At 42.7% G+C, this 19,258-nt stretch overlaps 1 protein-coding gene across 2 annotated transcripts; it reads right to left on the bottom strand.

Moving 5' to 3' along the window:
• Positions 1–9,307: 9,307 nt before the first annotated feature.
• LOC107075480 (membrane-spanning 4-domains subfamily A member 4A-like) lies at positions 9,308–18,724 on the bottom strand. Of its 2 annotated transcripts, XM_015336732.2 has the most exons (7): positions 18,314–18,714; positions 15,101–15,304; positions 14,749–14,856; positions 12,416–12,472; positions 12,074–12,178; positions 11,129–11,245; positions 9,308–9,965 (listed from the first exon to the last, which is right to left on the bottom strand). In XM_015336732.2, the coding sequence occupies exons 2-7, from the start codon at positions 15,278–15,280 to the stop codon at positions 9,831–9,833; spliced, it is 702 nt and encodes a 233-aa protein (XP_015192218.1). In that variant the 5' UTR covers positions 15,281–15,304; positions 18,314–18,714; the 3' UTR covers positions 9,308–9,830. The 2 variants fall into 2 exon arrangements, with proteins under 2 accessions (XP_015192218.1, XP_015192219.1); XM_015336733.2 differs by lacking the exon at positions 11,129–11,245 and having other exon boundaries at positions 18,314–18,724.
• Between the last annotated feature and the right edge of the window lie 534 nt (positions 18,725–19,258).

Raw genomic sequence — 19,258 nt, 5'->3', positions numbered from 1 at the left:
CACTGTCTCTTTGGAATTGTTTTATAAACTTGATTAAAAAAAACAGATTTTTGTTTGTGCATCTGTTTTGACAGGATCAGATGTAAAATAATTTTTGGTTATCAAATGTGTTTGAAAGTGCATAGAGAAGTTACATCTCTGCAATGTTACTGAGTAAGTGAGGACTGTTGTACCTAAAGTCTCTGAATGGCCAGAATGATCGGAGTGATTATTTTTTTATTACGATTATTACTTTTATTTCTTAACAGGCAGTTCAGGGATGCATGCCTCCACTGGCCTGGATCTTTCCTTTGGGATTTCTCATCCAGCTTGGGAAAACTCCCAAATGATTTTTCCTAATTAGTTTGTTACTATTTATACTCTTTTTTTTGTCTGGTTAGTAACAAATCTGTCTGTCCTAGCTGGGTTTTAAATTCCCTGGTCTCTTGGTTCCCTAGTTTTCCTGTAGAGGCAAACAGAAGCTTTGATGATCAGAAAGCTGTGCCACTCCCTTCTATATCGTGAGAGGCAAGGCAGTCACCGTCACCTGCCTCATCACATAGCAGTTCAGCTAGCAACGCAACAGCTAGCAAAGCAACGCAACATCTCCTGCTCCACACTCTGGCCCTCCTGTCTGCGTGGAACAGGCGGAAGAGTGACTCGTCTGTGAAGAGGACCTGATGCCACTGCTGACGAGTCCATCGCAGCCTCTGTCTGGCCCAAGCCAGTCGGGTGTGACGTCTAGGAGGTGTGAGCAGAGGGCCTCTGAAAGAGCAGAGGGCCAGCAGCATGGAGCCTCACTGTCCTGTCACTGGTGCGGGCATTGTGTCTGCTGTCAGCTTCAGCAGCAGTACGGGGGGCAGATCTGAAACGATCTCTCAGATGGACCAGTCTGATGTGTCTGTCCTGCTCTGGTGTGGTCACTCGAGGGTGACCGGATCTTGGACGGTCATCTGTCCCACCGGTCTGCCGAAACCTTCTCTGCTGTTGGGACACAGTGGAACAGCTTACTCCATAGTGTCTGGCAACACTGGCACATGACATGCCTGCCTGCAGCATGCCGATGGCCCTCTCCTTTGCCTCTGGTGACATTCGAGGCATTATGGACTGCACAGCAAACTGACTAAGTGTGGCCTTTTTCTTGCATTGACCTAAGCTTTGAATTAAGGCCTTTTTAAAGGTGACCTGATCAGGCATTGTTCCACCTGGACCTCGTTGGGTAAAAGTGCACCTAACGAGCTTTCGTGTGATTGGCAAGTTGCAGTGCCTCACTGCACAAGCTGTATTGCTGGTCAGGGGGCTTAAAACACATTGACAACTTTTTGTGAAAGTACATAAGCTAAAACTATAGTATTCTCATTCCAGAAAATGTTGCATTTCTTTTTTCCATCAGTAAATATTCTCTCTATTACTCTGCCTCACATTCTGTCACAGGTAACTCAAACATGAGCTGTAGCACACCATCGCAGTATTTCAAAAGCTTCAAAGTAAAGCTGTTTAGAGATCACTGTTGTACTTGGTGTCTGATTTTTTCCCAAGGTGGCGAGCAGTTTCCATGATAACTCCTAAATAAAAATATCCAACGGTTGTGGTAACAAGAGTACAGAAAGTTTTAAATTGAAAAACAAAATGAAAAATTAACTTAATCTGATGCTGCAATTAGTCTCAAATTTTAATTTCACTGTTTCTCTAGTTCATTCCCAGCATTTCCCCTCCATCTCTCCTGTCCATGCTGGAGGAAGGGGCAGCAGCTGAAACTTTGTGTCTTTTGCTAATTTATTTCAACTTTCCGCGTGTGCATAGCCTTTACTGTCACGGAAGCCGGGGGCCAGCCATGGAGAGAGACCGGTGAGGCAGTAGGACCCCATGCGTAGCAATGGAGCGAACGAGAGGGTTCATCCGGGCTCAAGGTATCGGGTGGAGTCGGGGTGAGACATAATGTAACAAAACGTTCTTTCGGGACCCTATGCAGACGACACAATCCGGGGATGAGTGAGGACAACACAGGGGGAAAAGCATGCGGGAGTCGGGAATGAAAACGGGGCGTGTCCATAGTGCTTCCAGGGACCAGGACCACAAAAAAAACAGACAGAACATGTAACAAAGCACACACAGCTTCTACAACTCCTGTGTTGGCTTGTGTTTATGTTTCCTGACACCTCTTTAGCTTGTTAAAATATGGATTTTCCTCTACTGTATGCAAGCCTGGGAAAAACAGGAAGCATGCAGATTGTTCTTAACCGGATTTGTCCGAGATGGTGGCTATTTTGTTGGAATGCCACCGCTGGAGAATAACAGGAATATACCAAGGGCCACAGACACTTCAGCTCTCTTGTTTTCTGTTTTCTGTTGATATAACTGCCAAAGAACACACTGTACCCCTATACTTTAACCTAGTCCTACTGAATTTGCAGTGTCCTGATTAACTAATCACTCTCTATGGTTAACCCTCCCCAAATTATAAGTCAGAAATAGAGATTTTATTAATAAAAGGAATGAGCAGCTATGAAATACTGTGCTGCGTCAGAGCATCCTGAAGATCAGTGGCTGGATGGTCACAGGTGTCATTTCAAGAATGAAATATAAAATATATGGTTTTGGCTTAATTTTATTCTCTGCTGCTGCTGTCAGTAATCTTATCGGCTGTCTAATGAATAAATAGCTATCAAGGCCTTTCGGTAATTGTTAGGAGCTTGCAAATGGGTGTTCATTGTAACCCTAACAATCTGATATGTGCTTTACAACCTGCAACGTTTAAGGATCATAAACCAATTTTAAATAATTGCAGATTCCATTAGTTGAACAGATGCCTGTTATAAGCAGAGTGAAATCACAGTAATCTAGCCCCCAACTCTTTGGTTAATGAGAAGAGTCTAGAGCAGGTTTCTCCAGTCCATTGAGGTAGTAAGTGGGAGCTAATGGAAGTGTGATTTGGTGTAATTAAAGTTGTAATCAAAGGGCTGCCCACAGCCTTTGGTCTCCAGGGAAAATGAGAACATTCCCATGAGAAGACACATTCCACTGGGCCAGATTCACCGACTCCCTTCAACCAATTAACCCCTCTAATTCAACATTGATATGTGACTGGTGTGGTGCTCTGTCATTGAGTCACTTCAGCAGTACTGACCTCTCTCTCTCCCGGATTCCACCTGAATTCCAGGTCTGTCCTCAAACCTGGTGTGCCTACCAGTATGTCTCCCACCCTGAACCGGACCAGTGGTTCTGAGATTTCCAGCAGTTGGCCAGGCAGCAGTGCAGTCTGCCTGTCTGTTCCTGCCCTGAAGACTGTGCTCTATCGGACCAGTCCTGTTCACAACCGCCATGTCCCTTCACCCTCTCCGTCACCCTCTGTCCTGCCTTGGACACCTCCAGTAGCCTCTGAGCTCCTGACCTTCGGCTCTCTCCACCAGAAACTCTGGAGAGCTGGAGCACTTTTCAGCTAGGTATGGCTGTGAGTTCCAGCAACAGTTTCAGAACAATGTTTAACATGCAGTATCAATGTATGTTAATAAATAACTAACACATGACTTCTTAAATAGAGCAGTGCTCATTCTTAATAAGAACCGACCTGTACACTGTAGAATCTTATAATATCTACGTTTTTCACTATATAATAATAAACTTAATAATGTGGATTTATATTTTTATTGCTTCTGTTTGTTGTCTAGTTGAGAGTATTGGACAATGTGTGTGAATATTTTATGAACATAATATCTATAGAGTGAATGATATTATGAAATAAATAAGGAATATATTACAGGAGGTACTGAAAGACCTGCTATGCAGTGCTAATTTGGTTCAATCAGCCATTTGAGCTACAGTTGATTATGAACAGCATAACCTATCAATAACATTAGGACATGTCCTGTGCTAGCGAAACCTTACTGGAAATACAGACAGATGCTCAAACCAGGAGCCTGAATATAGTTTCATCACCCAGGCCAAAATATTTATATTACAACCTTACGCAATGCCCTGCCAGATGCAAAAGAACTTCCTGAGATCAGAGATTAGTGACAGTGGCCTGGCTGAACCACTGCTGTTGTGCAAGCATACTGGCGTCACTCAGTCTCTCCCAGAGAAGCCTCTGCCTGACTCTCCAGATTCCACAGCAGGAGTGGGTTGCTACAGTCATGCAGCACAGGTATTGTTGACTGTCTGCTGCACGGTGTGGATTCTCACAGCTGTCCTGTCTTGAGCAAGAGCCAGACACACCAAGTACTGAACCCAGTCATCTACACTGGAAGTGCATATGATTCCAGAACAATCAAAGCTTCCTTGATAATCATTAATTAAATATGATAGTATATACAGGAGTTTCTTTGTAGCATTCGAGTCAAAGTAATATTATATGTAACTTATGCACTATATACATACTGTATTGAAGAGCTATTTGTAAGAGATAGATAAACTGCATTCCTTGATTTATGTGCTTATCTGCAGTGAAACTATTTTATATAGAACCTAAGATCACACAAGATACAAACGAGAGGAGGCCATTGGCACACTATGGCTGCATTTGCATCATGCAGGTGGGGCTGCACACTGGTGGGGGTGGAGGGGATCCCCATTACCTGAAAAGCGCTATATAACTGTAAGCAATTATTATTATTATTATTATTATTATTATTATTATTATTATTACACATATCCATCTTGGGCAGGTGAGGTGGTACCTTGTCACCAGATCTCATCAGCTCTCAGAAGCAGGACTGCACCTTGTTCATTCTGGGATGGGAAACTTTTGGACTAAACCTCACTCCTGCTGTAAGGGGCTTTAGAGGACCAGTATGTGGCACTCTCCCTTCAAACCAAGTATAGAGTGGTACAGTGGTTAGCACTGCTGCCTTGGAGCTGGGGTCCTGGGTTCAATTCCAGACCTGGCGTACTGTCTGTGTGGACTTTATATGTGTGGACTTCTCCCCAGGGTTCATGTGGGCTTTGTGTGGGTGCTCTGGTTTCCTCCCACAGTCCAAACACCTACTGATAGCTCTATTGGTTTCTGGGAAAACTGGCCCTGGTGTGAGGGTTCGTATGTCCATGTCAGTCTGCCCTGCGACAGACTGGCATCCTGTCTAAGGTGTATCCTGCCTTCTGCCTGTCGTTTGCCTGGATAGGCTTCAGCTCCCCTTCGATCCTGCATTGGATGAAGCGGTTAGAGATTGGATGGATGGGTGCTCATGTATAGTGACAGTGTGCTGGCTCTCTGAAGAGATGTTACCAAGGCATTGGCTATGGAATATCCATCAACACTGTTTGTGAGAGTAGGACTGCTTTATGTGTCCTGGATTAATTCCTCATAGGGGTAGGCGACTCTATTCTCGTCTGATCATCCAGCTGTGTCCAGACAAGTGGTGATCCATCAGGAGCCAGGGGATTGCACCTGTGGCAGAAAAGTGAGTCTTTTGTTCTCCAGTTGCTTAATAAGACTCCACTGCAGTTCATCCTATTAGGCTGAACTCCCTTAGACTTTGACCACGAGGGTCAAAACACAGTGTAGAGAGCTGTGATTGAACCCATGAGTGTGGTACAGTATATGCGTAGCTGTGCCCATCCTAAAGGATAAAATCTCAGTTCCTAAAACCACAAGGTTCCATCAGTGACTCACGTAGCTATTATTGTTAGTGTTGGACCAAGGCTTCGCAAAATGATGCAAGGACCAATGTAAAGGGTCAAGAAGGTAGAAGGCCTTAATCTCAACTCCCTCTTCCTCAGGAATGCCCAATTTAAAGGATTTTGTTTGGCAGAAATGGGAGTGATATCTATTTTTACAGACAGAGCAACAGATCACGGTACATGTTTAAATTCAAACACTGCAGAATACCCTCTGTAGCTAATTTAAAACTCATCTTCAAACAGCAACTAACGGTATTAAATTTAGGGGTTGGCAATCGGTCAGAGAATTTACCCTACCATCACCGTCATTAGCGCCAGTGGAAAGACAGAGAGGCTCGTCGTCATTCCATTTCTACACAGAAGTTTCACATTTTATTCAGTTAAAGTACAGCTGAATAAACTAGACTTCTAGCCCGAGTTGTGCTAAAGTGAATCATCAACACCCTTAAGAATAACAGTATCATTCGCTAATTCAGCTTAAATCCATTACCCAAAGATCTGTAAGACTAAAAGAAAAAACTAGCAATCAAAATAATGGTTTAGAAAACTAGAACTAGCAAATATAAAAGAAAAACAGTATTTTGATATAATAAAAAATGGGAATACAACACAAAGAGACAGTGGTTCAATAAATTACTAGGGCAGTGTTGTAATGAAAGCTAAGGAGCAACATGTCCTGTATTTCCACTGGGACAGTGATCTTTAAGATTTAAGATGAGGTTATTATGGACTCATCCGTTGTGACTCTTCATTTCTGGGAAGAGTGTAGCAGTAACAGGAGGCCTCATGCTTTATTTGGATGCAGACTGATTCCTTGGCATGTAAGCTCAAGAAGGAAGTTAAACAATGAGTTCAACCACGGGCCTTTATTTAGAAGCATAAGATATATGCAAAAGTCACAACATGGCTTATTTCAAAAAATGCAGCTGTCAGCTGGCCCTAGATCAGCTGGATAATCTGAAACAGAACAGACCTGATATGCTACCTCTAAATGAGAATGTATCTGTACAACAGTGCTTAATCATAGTGATTGGTTTTAGAGATGTCAGCTGAAGCTGCCACTGCTCTAAACAGTTGATCAACATGACTAATTCCTTTGCAGAGCTGTGGGACTTGGAGGGTGTATGAAGTAACTGAGGACAAAAACAAAGTTCAGTTTGAATTCTGACTGAATTCTAGAACAGCCAAATATTGTAACATGGTGGCCAAGGTGGCACATTGCTCAAATGAGGTTTCACTTGTAGATTGTTCAATTTTAGAGGAACATCTTTTTCCTTTACATTCTCTAACCCAGCTCCTGGTGAGGATCTTGTGGAGCAGCTGCTGTACGCCAGGGTCCTCCCAGACTACCCTGCTCCTCACCTCGTCCTGGAGAATAAGTCTCTCTGCACTCTTACCTGACATCCCTTCTTTGGGAGCAGTGAAACAGCATCAGTCATCTCGGAAAGTACTCAAAACATACCTATTCAGTCACACGCACTGCTGTGCGTTGCAAATATAGGAGTTGAGGTAGTGAATAAGGTATTTAAAGGAGTCTGAATATGTTTAAAGAGTGCAGATTATGCGTTATCATTGTGATAGTGTCGGTAGAGATAGGAGGCTGCCTGAGCACTGGCAGAGCGCGTGTTGTTTTCCGTGCGGTTTGCCGGTGTGTATTCATCTGCAGAGGGTTCGGTTCTCTGGTACAGGAGAGAACTCTTCCTCTAAGCGGAGAAATTAGTTTGTGCCGCCGATAAGGGGAATACATCCGGTTCTGCCGTGAACGCCGTCTGCGGCCGCGTGGGGATCTTAAATCGCAGCCCCGATTAGCGTCAGGTGTGGAAGCTGCACATTCCCACACGCCGCTGAGTGCAGTGGGAGGTGTGTTCCACTGTCACATCATGTTGTGATGATTGTTGGCAAGTAGTCAGGACAGTCCCGAAGACGAATCGGACCAGAGACAGTCGTAAGGACAATCGTCTTTCTTTATTCACGCTGTGTATAACGGGAGTTCCATAAAGTACAGAATTCTCAGCAAGCACCTGGGATTGAAAACACTTTCAGGTGGAGATCCCACCTCTACTGTATTAATACACTGCAGAGTGCAGTATTTCATTAGCATTTAGCCATCCCACCTACCTTCCTAGATTATATCAGACAACATCCCATAATATTGCTCGTCGTCTTCCTCATCTTCATCACAGGCACCTATGGCCAACTACGGAATTTACTATGGCAACCCCAGGACAAATGGATGATGCGTTGGTGTCCCTTACTTGATCCTGTCTGGCTGATACAGTATAACCTTAGAGGTTTTAATCAGGCTGGTTTCTACCAGCTCTTATCTATAGGTTTTGATGCAGCTACCGCCAAGTTGCTTTCGCCAAGGTCAACTTAACATCTTCTAAACCTCCTCGCAGGAATGGGTTTAATAGAGAGTACAGTACATCAGCTCTCCTGTGACTTTCGCATATCTTGAAGGTTATGCAGAAGCAATACAAACAAAGGGCCAGCATACTGCTGGATACGAGAGCGATATACAACGCTAGCGAAAATGATGATCATTAATCAATAAACTTCGATATTAGAATCAATCAATTTCACATTGAACAAAGTGACATTTAAACAAGAAACAGAACTAGTGGTGTCCGGTGGTCTGCCAGATGTCTGGAAAGCGCAGTGGGGTCTGTGCACCCGAAAAACGTTGGGAACTGCTGGTCAAGAAGATAATAATGTTGCCAAGATGAACATTATTTTTCATTGGAAGCTTTAGATCAGTATATCTCACTTTCCATTAATAGTTTCAATGTTGGTGACTGATATATGTAATGTTCGGAAATTGCCTAAGGTGGATATTATCCTCTCCAGGTGCTTTCTCAGTCTGTTTTCCTTAAGCATAATGAGAGGAAAACCCACATTTTCCTGAGTGCTTCTAATACTTGTGGCACTGCCTCTTCTCTGTGAAAACTAAACTCTGCTTGGCATGTTCCTACATGCTCCCTGCTGGACACTTCAGTGAAATATTAATTTATCTGCCCTGTCCTTTTCATCTGTTTCTCATTTTTTTTATCACACTTTACTTCATTCTATGCTGTCCCTCTTCTGTTGTAGTATTTGAAAGAAAGAACTTTTTTTGTCTCAGCCCTGCTGGCAATATTCAGCAGTATAGTTGTGTTGGCTATTGTACCACAGTCCGAAAACTAAAAAATATTCAGCAATACTGCCATGTTGGATTCTATCCGAAAACAAATGTCCCCCATTTGTTGATGATACTAAATGATACTAGGGGAAGTGGCACCCACATAAACAGCAGTTGCAAAAATGTTTTGACAAAATCTGGGATTGTTCCCACACTTGGCAAATAAAATTCAACATTAATAAGTGCAAAGTACAGAGCTCAAAGTGTGGAATTTAAATCCTGGGAAGTTATGCTTACAATTTACTAGTAAGACCTCATCTAAAGTACACTTGTTCTCATTCAGTCAGCATGACACAGAAAATATAATACGGCATTAGAAACAAAGTTGTACTATCGTTTCAAAGACGAGCAGGAAAATCCTGCTCCAGGGGACTGTGGTACAGTAAGTGCTGTCTCTGAATACTGTCACTACTCTGAATCCGACAGAGAACTGAACTGCTCTTTCCACTATTGTTGTCTAAGATATTAAAGCTTCATCTACACACAAAAAAACTGTTTTTACCCCTTTTTTAACAAAATAACCAGCAAACTGTATTTTTGTGAGGACATTTCTATTTATAAACATAACATAATACATTTCCCCCAAATACAAAAGAAAGGTACAAGATTGGGAAGAAACAGCAAGAAAAACGAAGGAAAAGGAGTCTGATTACACAGGTTTGGCCAACGAAAGAATTCGTCTATCCAGACTGACACAGAGATAATGCACTTTCTCCACTTTGAATAAACGTTATGGGGGGAGAACTACTTTTAGTTATGAGATTAAAAAAAACAGAGAAGAGACCAGACTTCCTGCAGTTGCCGATGAAACATTGAAAACAACCACTGAAACATATGCAGGCAAATACTATAAAAAATGTCATAAACAGCAGGAACATTGCCTGTATACTAGTAGAAGAAATATTATTATTTTTGCTTGAAAGCTGCTTACTGCTGAAGGCCTATTTTGTTATTTTGGTTGAGAAATATGATGGGAGACTTGAAAAACTTTGGTGTCTTCAGTTAACACTGACACACGGGCTATTGACTGACTGCCAGAGCTACTGCGAATTATCCATCACTCCGCATAAGCTGGGGGAGGGATCTTGGGAATACTGGACACATCCGTGTTTGACACTAATTGGTATTGGGTGTCGCTGGCATTCTGGGTCACAGGCTGAGGTTGGGCCGTGTACTGGATCACAATCACAGGCTGCAAGGAGACAAGATGGAAAGAAATTGGTACCAATGAGGTCAGAGAGCTGAGGTGCTGTGGCATGAGGCAGGGGCGTGTCCAGTGTGGAGGCGGAGCCCTGGTAGAAGGGCGACGCCTTGCCTTTGTAGTCCCAGCTATCCCGGCTTCTAGATGAGCCCCAGCTGGGGCAGGTCCTATAAAGGCACACTGGACACCCCCCAAGGGGACCAGCAGGGACATCCCCAATAGGGGGAGTTTACACCTGCTGTCCCAGAGGGGACTGCACCCACGTAAGGTTAACTTTTTGCTTTTGCCTGTCCCATCACGTATCCTCACAGGGCAGGCACACATACACCCTTTCTCACACACTCAGTTCTTGTTCTCTTTTGGCCTCACGCGCCCTGCTCTTCCAGACTGGACCCCTCTGAACAGGGTCGGTCCAGTCTGGTCCCCGCTGTGCGAGCGGTTCTTTCTTTTCTTGGTAAAAGGAGTTGTTTGCCTCTGTACAGCAGTCTCTGGAATTCTGTTACTCAGTCATCAGTGAATTGTGGCTTTTGGTTCCTTCACTCCTGCACTCTGGAGGATGTTTCACTGACAGTTATGTCAGGGTTTTCCTTGACAGCAGTTTTGCTGTCACCAGCTGCAGATGTCTTTCTTGTCTGATCAGGTCTTGGCTGATTGGTAATATTGCCTATCATTCTGTCTTCTGTATATTTCAAATTGTTGATTTACAGGGAGGTATGGCCAAATGCTGGGTCATGGGTCCAATTGAACCTTTTCTTTAATTGTCAAAATTGACTGTTTTCATTTCAGCTTTTGACATCAGGCTCCAAGGACTACAGCCAAAGTGAAAGTTTCTCATGAGAGAGGATTATTAGAGTTCATAGTGAAAATCCTAGTTCAGACTTGGCCATACCAATAGGACAAGGTAGATTTAACAAACAGGCCTGGCAATCTACTGCACTCCATTCATTCAGAAAATTTAATTTCATTAATTTCTTAATCTGCTTTAATGAGATTCTTTGTATGTGCCTGGGTGAAAGTCTTATGCCTGACTGCAGTCATTGCTTTTGTGGTTCAGTAAAAACCTACTTACAGTACGCCTCTCGTGTATGAATAAGGAAGTTGAATGTATAACCAGCTAATGGTGAAACCACACAATCATTATAAATCTTTCTTACCGCTGGATCACTGTTGCACACAGCCTTGCACCCGTAGACAGAACTAGAGATGGCAACACAGAACTCCAGGACTGAGAGAATTAGGGCACTTCCAGTGATGGCTTTGAAATTAAACTCCTACAAGATACATTTTTAAATTATATATATTAAGACAGGATTCATGAGTGTGTAATTGATGCACTTTAAAATATAAAAAAACATGATCATCCATTAAAAGGATTTTGAACATTAGTTCAAATGTCTGTGTGGAATGGATGGGATGCCAGTCCATCACTGGTCACACACTGACACACAAGCACACACTCACACAACGTCTAACTTTCCCAGAAGCCAATTAACCTACCATTAGATCTTAGTAATATGGGAAGAAATGGTGGCACCCAGGAGAAACCTGGACACACATGGAGTGAACATACAAACTCCACACAGACAGCACCCCAGATCCAGAATTGAACCTGGGGCCGCAGTGCTGCAAGGCAGCAGTGCTGAGCACTCCCTGCCTCCCTATCGTAAAATACTGGATGTGAGTCAAATTGCAAATGAATAAGCTGAACTTAGCATCACCTCTATCCTGAAACTGAAGTATCAGGCAATTTTGTTCAAGATGTGCATCTCATCATTAATCACGATATGCTTTTCTGGTCCAGAATAGATCACTTCCTCACAGCACTATGTGCAACTGAATAGAGAATTACCGCTTTTTAATTAGGGGAATTCACTGTCTCTAATTTTAGAGCCTTCATAAAGGGGATATGAGACTCTAAGATGAGTTCCACATTCCACCTTTCTTCAATATTAGACGAACTGACATTGACCAAACTCCCAATTGATTTGAAATGGTGTACTTCTGAGAAAGCAAAATGTCTTGCAGTTGTGTTAAAAAACAATCTAGTGACATCATATGCCTCAATATACAAATAAAAGAAAAAAAAACAAAAAACTTACCGTTGTATAATAGGAATGATCGAAAAGAATTTGAAGAAAGTTAACGATTATTGATATGCCAGCACCCACTGCACTCACGATATTCATAGATAGTGCAGCCTTGACCTGTAAAAAGACACACCCATGAGGCCATTTCAGGTTTCAAAGGCTTCCATTTTTTCAAATGGACAGGTCAAATACTAGATAATCAAGTGTTATTTAATAATGTTTTATTTTACTGTGATAATCACACAACAAGCCTACAGCTCCTGCAATCCTGACTCCAGCCTTGATTCCAGCTGTGGAGATGGAACAAGAGTCCCAGATCTTGCTTTAATTTACAAAGTGTCCTTTTCTACTTACCAGAGAAGGCTTCAGTTTTTTATCAGCTGCAATACTTAAAGCACCAGAGGTGATGTACTGAAGAGAAAAAAAAGGTTTAGGATCAGTTTCATCATTCTTTTACTATGTGAGCTTGTGATCTTCTCCTAGATCTTCACTGCTCTGTCAAAACCCAGAGACTAGTCCAGTATGTTCCACGTTCCACAGGAGTGACTCATCCTGTCTAAAATAATGGGAATGGCCCAACACAGGCTAAGACCCATGACTTCTGAAGATGATAAAGTAGTAGCAGACCAGGCTTTCTCCTTAGTGCACCTCACTGTGGGAAATAAATCCGCTGTAAGTGACAAAGGAGAGTTTACAGAAAGTGTCTCGCAATTAATATAAAACAAAGGGCTTGTAATCCGACTACAAGAAGGTGCTTCGCCCACAGGATAGCAAGCACATTCCATGTCGTGTGAGAAGACCAGTCACACTTTCCTGGACATCTGTTAGACATCTACTGGACTTCATGCAGCAACATGTAGCAGCTACAATCACCAGTGGAGGTGGACAGACCCTCTAATACAGGAATTGTCTAATAATATGTCTTTGTTATTATATTATTATATTGTTAGTATAAGATAGATAGATACTTTATTGATCCCGTGAGGGAAACTGCAGTGCAACAGCAGCTTAACACAGACAACACAGACACAGTATAACGAATGATACAATAATAATAATACAATACATACAATACAATTAGTACAGTGAGGGGTGCACTAAAAGAGTTACTCACAGTCCAGGACACACAAAGAACAAACTAGAACAGAACAGTACGCAGAACAATCATATTGCACATATGAAATAAATATAGATATATAATATAAATATAAATGTATTGCACGGGTCCCTGGCATATATTGCACAAAAACGGTTGTAAACGGGAAAAGAAAAGAACAGATGTAGCAGTGGATGTGTAGATGTGTTCAGTCCAGAAACAGGTCACTGTCAATGTTGCCTCTGCCCAGACACACAGTGGATGCGTTGTACAGTCTTATGGCAGAAGGCAAGAATGACCTCCTGTAGCGCTCCCTGTCGCACAGTGGATGTATCAGTCTATTCCTGAACGTGCTCTTCATTTCTACAAGCCTGTCATAGAGGGGATGGGAGATGTTGTCCATGATGGCCTCTAGTTTGGACACCATTCTCCTCTCAGCCACTACCTCCAGGGGGTCCAGGTCAGACCCAATGACAGCGCTTGCTCTCCTGATGAGCTTGTTCAGTCTGTTAGAATCCCCTGCTCTAATCCTAGGGCCCCAGCATACCGCTGCGTAGAGAATAGCGCTTGCTACCACCGACAGAAAGAACATATGTAGCATCTTACTACACACACTGAAGGACCTGAGCCTCCTCAAGAAGTAAAGTCGGCTCTGTCCCTTCTTGTAGATGGCCTCGATGTTCTTAGACCATTCCAGTCTATCATCGATGTGCACTCCCAGGTACTTGTACGAGTCCACCATCTCCACGCCACTCCCATGGATGTAGACAGAAGTAGGTTTGACCTTTTTCCTTCTGAAATCTACCACCAGTTCCTTTGTCTTTGTTACATTCAGTTCCAAGTGGTTCTCTCCACACAACTCCACAAAGCTGCTGACCAGTCCTCTGTACTCCTCCTCCTGCCCACCCTTGATGCATCCCACAATTGCAGAGTCATCTGAGAACTTTTGCAGGTGGCATGACTTTGAGTTGTACTTAAAGTCCGAAGTATAGAGGGTGATAATACCATGTCTTTGGTTGGATGACATACTTTGATTTATCTATGAGCATTTGGAGGTGAAGAGAGTTCAGTGGTATATTGTAGTTGTGTTTTATCTTGTGTATTATTTTATTTATTGTTGTCATTCTGTAAAGCGCTTTGAGAACCCACCTTTAAAGGCACTGTATAAAATAAAGTTAATTATTATAACACAGTTGCAATCCAGTAGGTTTGGCCCTGATCATCACAGGGAAATACAGTGATAACACCACTGGATCACAGGCATCACAATTTCAAGTGCTCTGTCCATCTCAATAGCTGCTCTTACATGATCAGGAAAATTTCCTCAGGTTTCATCCCCATCTGGAATCGGAGGTCACTGGACAGTCTGAGATATGTTTATATTTAGGGTTTGGGAGCATATAAAAACCTTCAAAAACAACTTGTGTACAAAACTAGAATTTGAAAACTAACAGATTCTAAAATAGGGCCATTATTTCAACCAGAAAAGATGATCAAGGCATTAGCTTTTAGATATTTAATTCACAACTTCATCTTAGGGACATCTTCATTATAATGACTCTTTTAATGTCAGATATAAAAAGCCACTCACCGCCATGGGTCCCCAGAATGGGACGCCAGTATACACTGACAAAGACCTTTGAAATATCATGAAGACTCCTAAAATGAGAATGAGCTGTCCAACCATGATCTGGACCACCTGTAAAAGCAGTGAAAGGAAGAGAAGGCATAGATAAAATCTTCAGCACAGAGCCTGCACAATGTTTCCATACGGGACATAGAAACATATGTGTTTGTTCCCTTCATAACTAACATGTGGAACAAGAGAGACCTTGATGAGAAGAAGTCAAGGGTGTTTAGAGGGAAACACCTTCAGATGAACACAGGAGAGACATGAAGCACTGGAGAGGGCCAGCAGAGCCCACAGCACTATTCACTCTCACCCCAAGAGCTTTGGGCTCTCCCTTCTGAAACCTCTTCAGGGACGAGGACATCTGGGGGAAGTGACTGGCGGGGAGCACGGATTGTGTCTGTGGGGCAAAAGCAGGCAGCGTATCCTGCCCCTGGGGGTAAACCTGGGAGATGATCACCATCCCTCTGTCAGTACTGACTGAGCTGCTCATCTTCAAGGGCTGATGGAGCTGCGTCTGCGATCAGAGAGGAAGAAGGTGTTCGTGAGCTCTGAGGGTGAGTTTTACCCCGGGCAACTGCTACTTGTGTGGCACGTGTGGTCACAGCCTGGAGTCAGTCTGCCATCCCTCAGTCACACCGATATCTCAGAATGATTTTAATACATCTCCAAAGGATGTAAAGATATCACCAAATGATTTAAAGGTGTCTGTAAAAGATATATCTAAAAGGTATTTCTAAATACCTAAATACCATATGGTTATCTGGAAATGATTTAAAGATACAGTTGCCAGAAAATGTTTGTCAACTCTTTGGAATTACTTGGATTTCTGCATTAATTACTCAAAAAAATGTGGTCTGATCTTCAATTAAGTCACAACAATAGACAAACACAATCTGCCAAATTTATAGCAGACAAACAATTGTACTTCTTGTCAGTACTAAACACATCATTTAAACATTCACAGTCCAGGCTGGAAAAAGTATGAGAACTTCTAGGCTGATGACTTCTCCCAAAGCTAACTGGAGTCAGGTCTTCCAATCAGTGAGATGAGATTGGAGGTGTGGGTTGGAGGTGCCCTTCCCTATAAAAAAGGCACACAAAGATTGGTAGTAGTTCAGGTGGGTAGCTGCGTCAGCATGCGTAGGCTGCAAAGGAACAAGTAATAGGTTTATTCCATGCTGAAAAAAAGAAGAAAGAGAACACAACGTTTCGGCTGTGGAGCCTTCTTCAGGTGTGAGCAAAGATTGGTTACTGACAGCATCTGCTCTTCTCAAGAAAGAGCTGTTCATGTGAACCATACCCTGATCAAAATAAATATCAGAGGACCTTAGAAAAATTGTAGAGATGCATAAAGTTGGAAAAGGCTACAACAGTATTTCTAAAGGACCTGCAGAACTCTCTTGATTTTGCCGCTGAACAAGAATGGTGTTAAGGGGAGAAAACCACTGCTCTCCAAAAAAAAAAACATTGCTCCACATCTCAAGTTTGCACAAGACCACCTGGTCTTCCATGACAATGTTCTGTGGATGGATGAGAGAAAAGTTGAACTCTTTGGCAGAAACGCGCAATGCTATGTTTGGAGGAATAAAAGCACTGCACACCAACACCAAAACCTTATCCCAGCTGTGAAGCATAGTGGAGGGAGCATCATGGTTTAGGGCTGCTTTGCTGCCTCAGGGCCTGGACAGCTTGCCCTCATAGAAGAAACAATGAATTCAAAACTGTATCAAGAAATTTTACAGGAGAATGTCAGGGTAGCAGCCTGTCACCTGAAGCTTAATAGAAGTTGGGTGATGCAACAAGACGATGACCTGAAACACAGGAGTAAATCAACTACAGAATGGCTTAAACAGAAGGAAATTCGTGTTCTGGAATGGCCATGTCAGAGTCCAGACCTCAGCCCAATTGAGATGCTGTGGCATGACCAGAAGAGAGCTGTTCACGCAACGAATCCCAGAAATGTCACTGAACTGAAACAGTTTTGTAAGGAGGAATGGTCTAAAATTCCTCCTTTGAGCAAGTCTCACCAGCAGCTCCAGGAAACATTTGGTAGAGGTTATTGCTGCTAAAGGAGGTTCTACCAGTTACTAAATTACAAGGGCTCACATACTTTTTCCAGTCTGGACTGTAAATTACTTAATAATGTGTTCAATATTGCCAAGAAGAAGTCCAATTGCTTGTGTTATTAGTTTAAGCAGATTGTGTTTGTGTATTATAGTGACTTAGTTGAAGATCAGTAATTAATGCAGAAATCCAGGTAATTCCAAAGGGTTCACAAACTTTTTCTTGCAACTGTATCTCAACATACAGTACAGTAATTTAAAGGGATCTCTAAATGATAATTCAGCTCATCATACTCTTCCACATGTCCGACCCACAAACAGGGCCTTGCAAAAGTATTCACACCGGTCCCCACGATGCCTCATTCTGTACAGAGCCGCTTATACAGTATGTCCCAGTTCACACAAACTCTCACTCTCGCCCCTGGTGAGACCCTGCTTTCTCATCTGCCAGTGAGAAGATGGCAACTTTACAGTACTTTCACAAAGCTCATGATTTTGCCCATTTTTTGAGAAATTTGTAAAACCTTGCAAAATAATCCATTACTTCATTTTGTTATGGAGGTCCAATACCCGGTCTGAGAAATTGGGACTGCCTTTCCCCAGGGCAGTTTCTGTGCAAGTGAGAAGATTTGACGTTTTTTCGTAATGAGTAACTGTTAAATTAACTGCAACGGCACTTTCTAACCTTTTAGCAAGAAAAGGTAAGTTGACAAAAATGGTTTAGGTTGTCCAGAACCATGTTTGTTGTTATTTGTTGGCTTAGAGAACAAGGTCCATTTTTCTGCCCCTGTTGGAGACGCAGGAGCAGAAGGTGGTGAAGATTACTGTCCTTCAGGCTCGAAAGCAGGGCGAGGCGTTTAAGCGACTCAGGAAAGACGTCTCCTGCCAGAACTCGTTTGGTTTCGACCCCTGAAGCTGACGCGCAGTTGAGATTCCGGTATCACAAGCCGGGCAAGTGGGTTAAATACGCCTCGGCTAACGCTAACTTGGCGCTGCGATCGTTTTTGCAGATTTACTGCTCGATAATTTGCATAATTTATTATTTAAATAGTGCGATAGTCCAATGCTGACAGAAAACTTTTGGGAGGGGCACAATACCAAAAAGAAATGCGTCATCGATAATCTAGTAGACCCGCGTGGCTTGCGGGGCTGCAGTGGATACAACAGAAATGTTTTTGGTGACCAAAATCCACACAATATATACTAAAGCCGATGAGTGGCAGTTTGTCTGAAGCTTAATGTTTTTCAACACTCTTGTCCACATGAAAGGCAGTAAAACAGTAAAAAAAAAAGACCGAAACATTTGCCGCACCGTTAAGAAAGCCACACAATATATCTGTATACTAGCCTGTATACTGGATGGCAGTTTGGCTGAAGCTTAATTTGTTTTTCAACACTCTTGCCCACATGAAAAGCAGTAAAAGAGTCAAATTGAAGAAGAACGAAATCACATCACTTACCCCAGTTTTGTCCCCTCCCGGAGGTGCGATCCTGTGTTTATAACCAGCTCCTGTGTGCTACATTAACACTGGAAACTGTGTTTCTTTCTTCAAATCGCGAGAAGCGAGTGGACTGCGGCACTAAAGCCTGTATTAAAGTGTAGTCAGAGACTGTAACAGCGCGCAGCGACAGGTCTGTCTTGGGAAAACAGTGTCTTAACAGTTCAGATGTGCTTTCGCGAATGTAGCAAGAATCCCAAACTTCCTGCAGTCCTCATGATAGACTATATATCCTGCTAAGCCACACAGATTTCTTGGCACAGATCTTTTATGGCGTAACACGCGTGCTTTGACGAGCTAAGAAAAAGTGCATATTTTGTTCTGCGGAGACCTTTTTTTCGATTTACTAGAAAACAGTCCCTTCTGTCGGGAACTGAACTACCAGATTTTTCCCCCCTGCACCGCTTTTGACAACTACACCGAACTTGCTTTCATTTTGACATTTTGAAGACGAAGCCACCAAGAAAGACTGCTGCAGATTTTATATTTTTCTTGCTCCATAAAAACGTGTTTGTATAATTTGCAAAACATATATATTCCCATAGTTCAGGTGGCTATATGAAGAAGGCTGCACGACCTAAACGTGTTTTCTTTTTTTCAGCATGGAATTAACCTATTACTTGTTCATATATACCCATGTACAACCCAATATTCAACAATGAGACAACAAAACGGTCGAGTTTTCGGTTCATAGGCAGATTTCTGAACGTTTCTGAAACTGGGGGTTTAGTTTATCTGCCACTGTGTACTGTCAACTTACTATCTGGTGCTGCTCATTAAAATACACCAAGGCAGCAAGCCGTCGATATTTAAAGATAAAACTTGACAGTGAGAATACAACTTTTATTTTGAAGAAAGCAACATGTTTTTGACGAGTTCGGGCGAGAAGCGATGTCCGCTTGCGAC

Source organism: Lepisosteus oculatus, chromosome 27, assembly GCF_040954835.1.
Source record: "Lepisosteus oculatus isolate fLepOcu1 chromosome 27, fLepOcu1.hap2, whole genome shotgun sequence".
Classification (NCBI taxonomy): domain Eukaryota; kingdom Metazoa; phylum Chordata; class Actinopteri; order Semionotiformes; family Lepisosteidae; genus Lepisosteus; species Lepisosteus oculatus.
The sequence above is the reverse complement of the archived record's forward strand: the minus strand, read 5'-3'. Positions and strand labels throughout refer to the sequence as shown.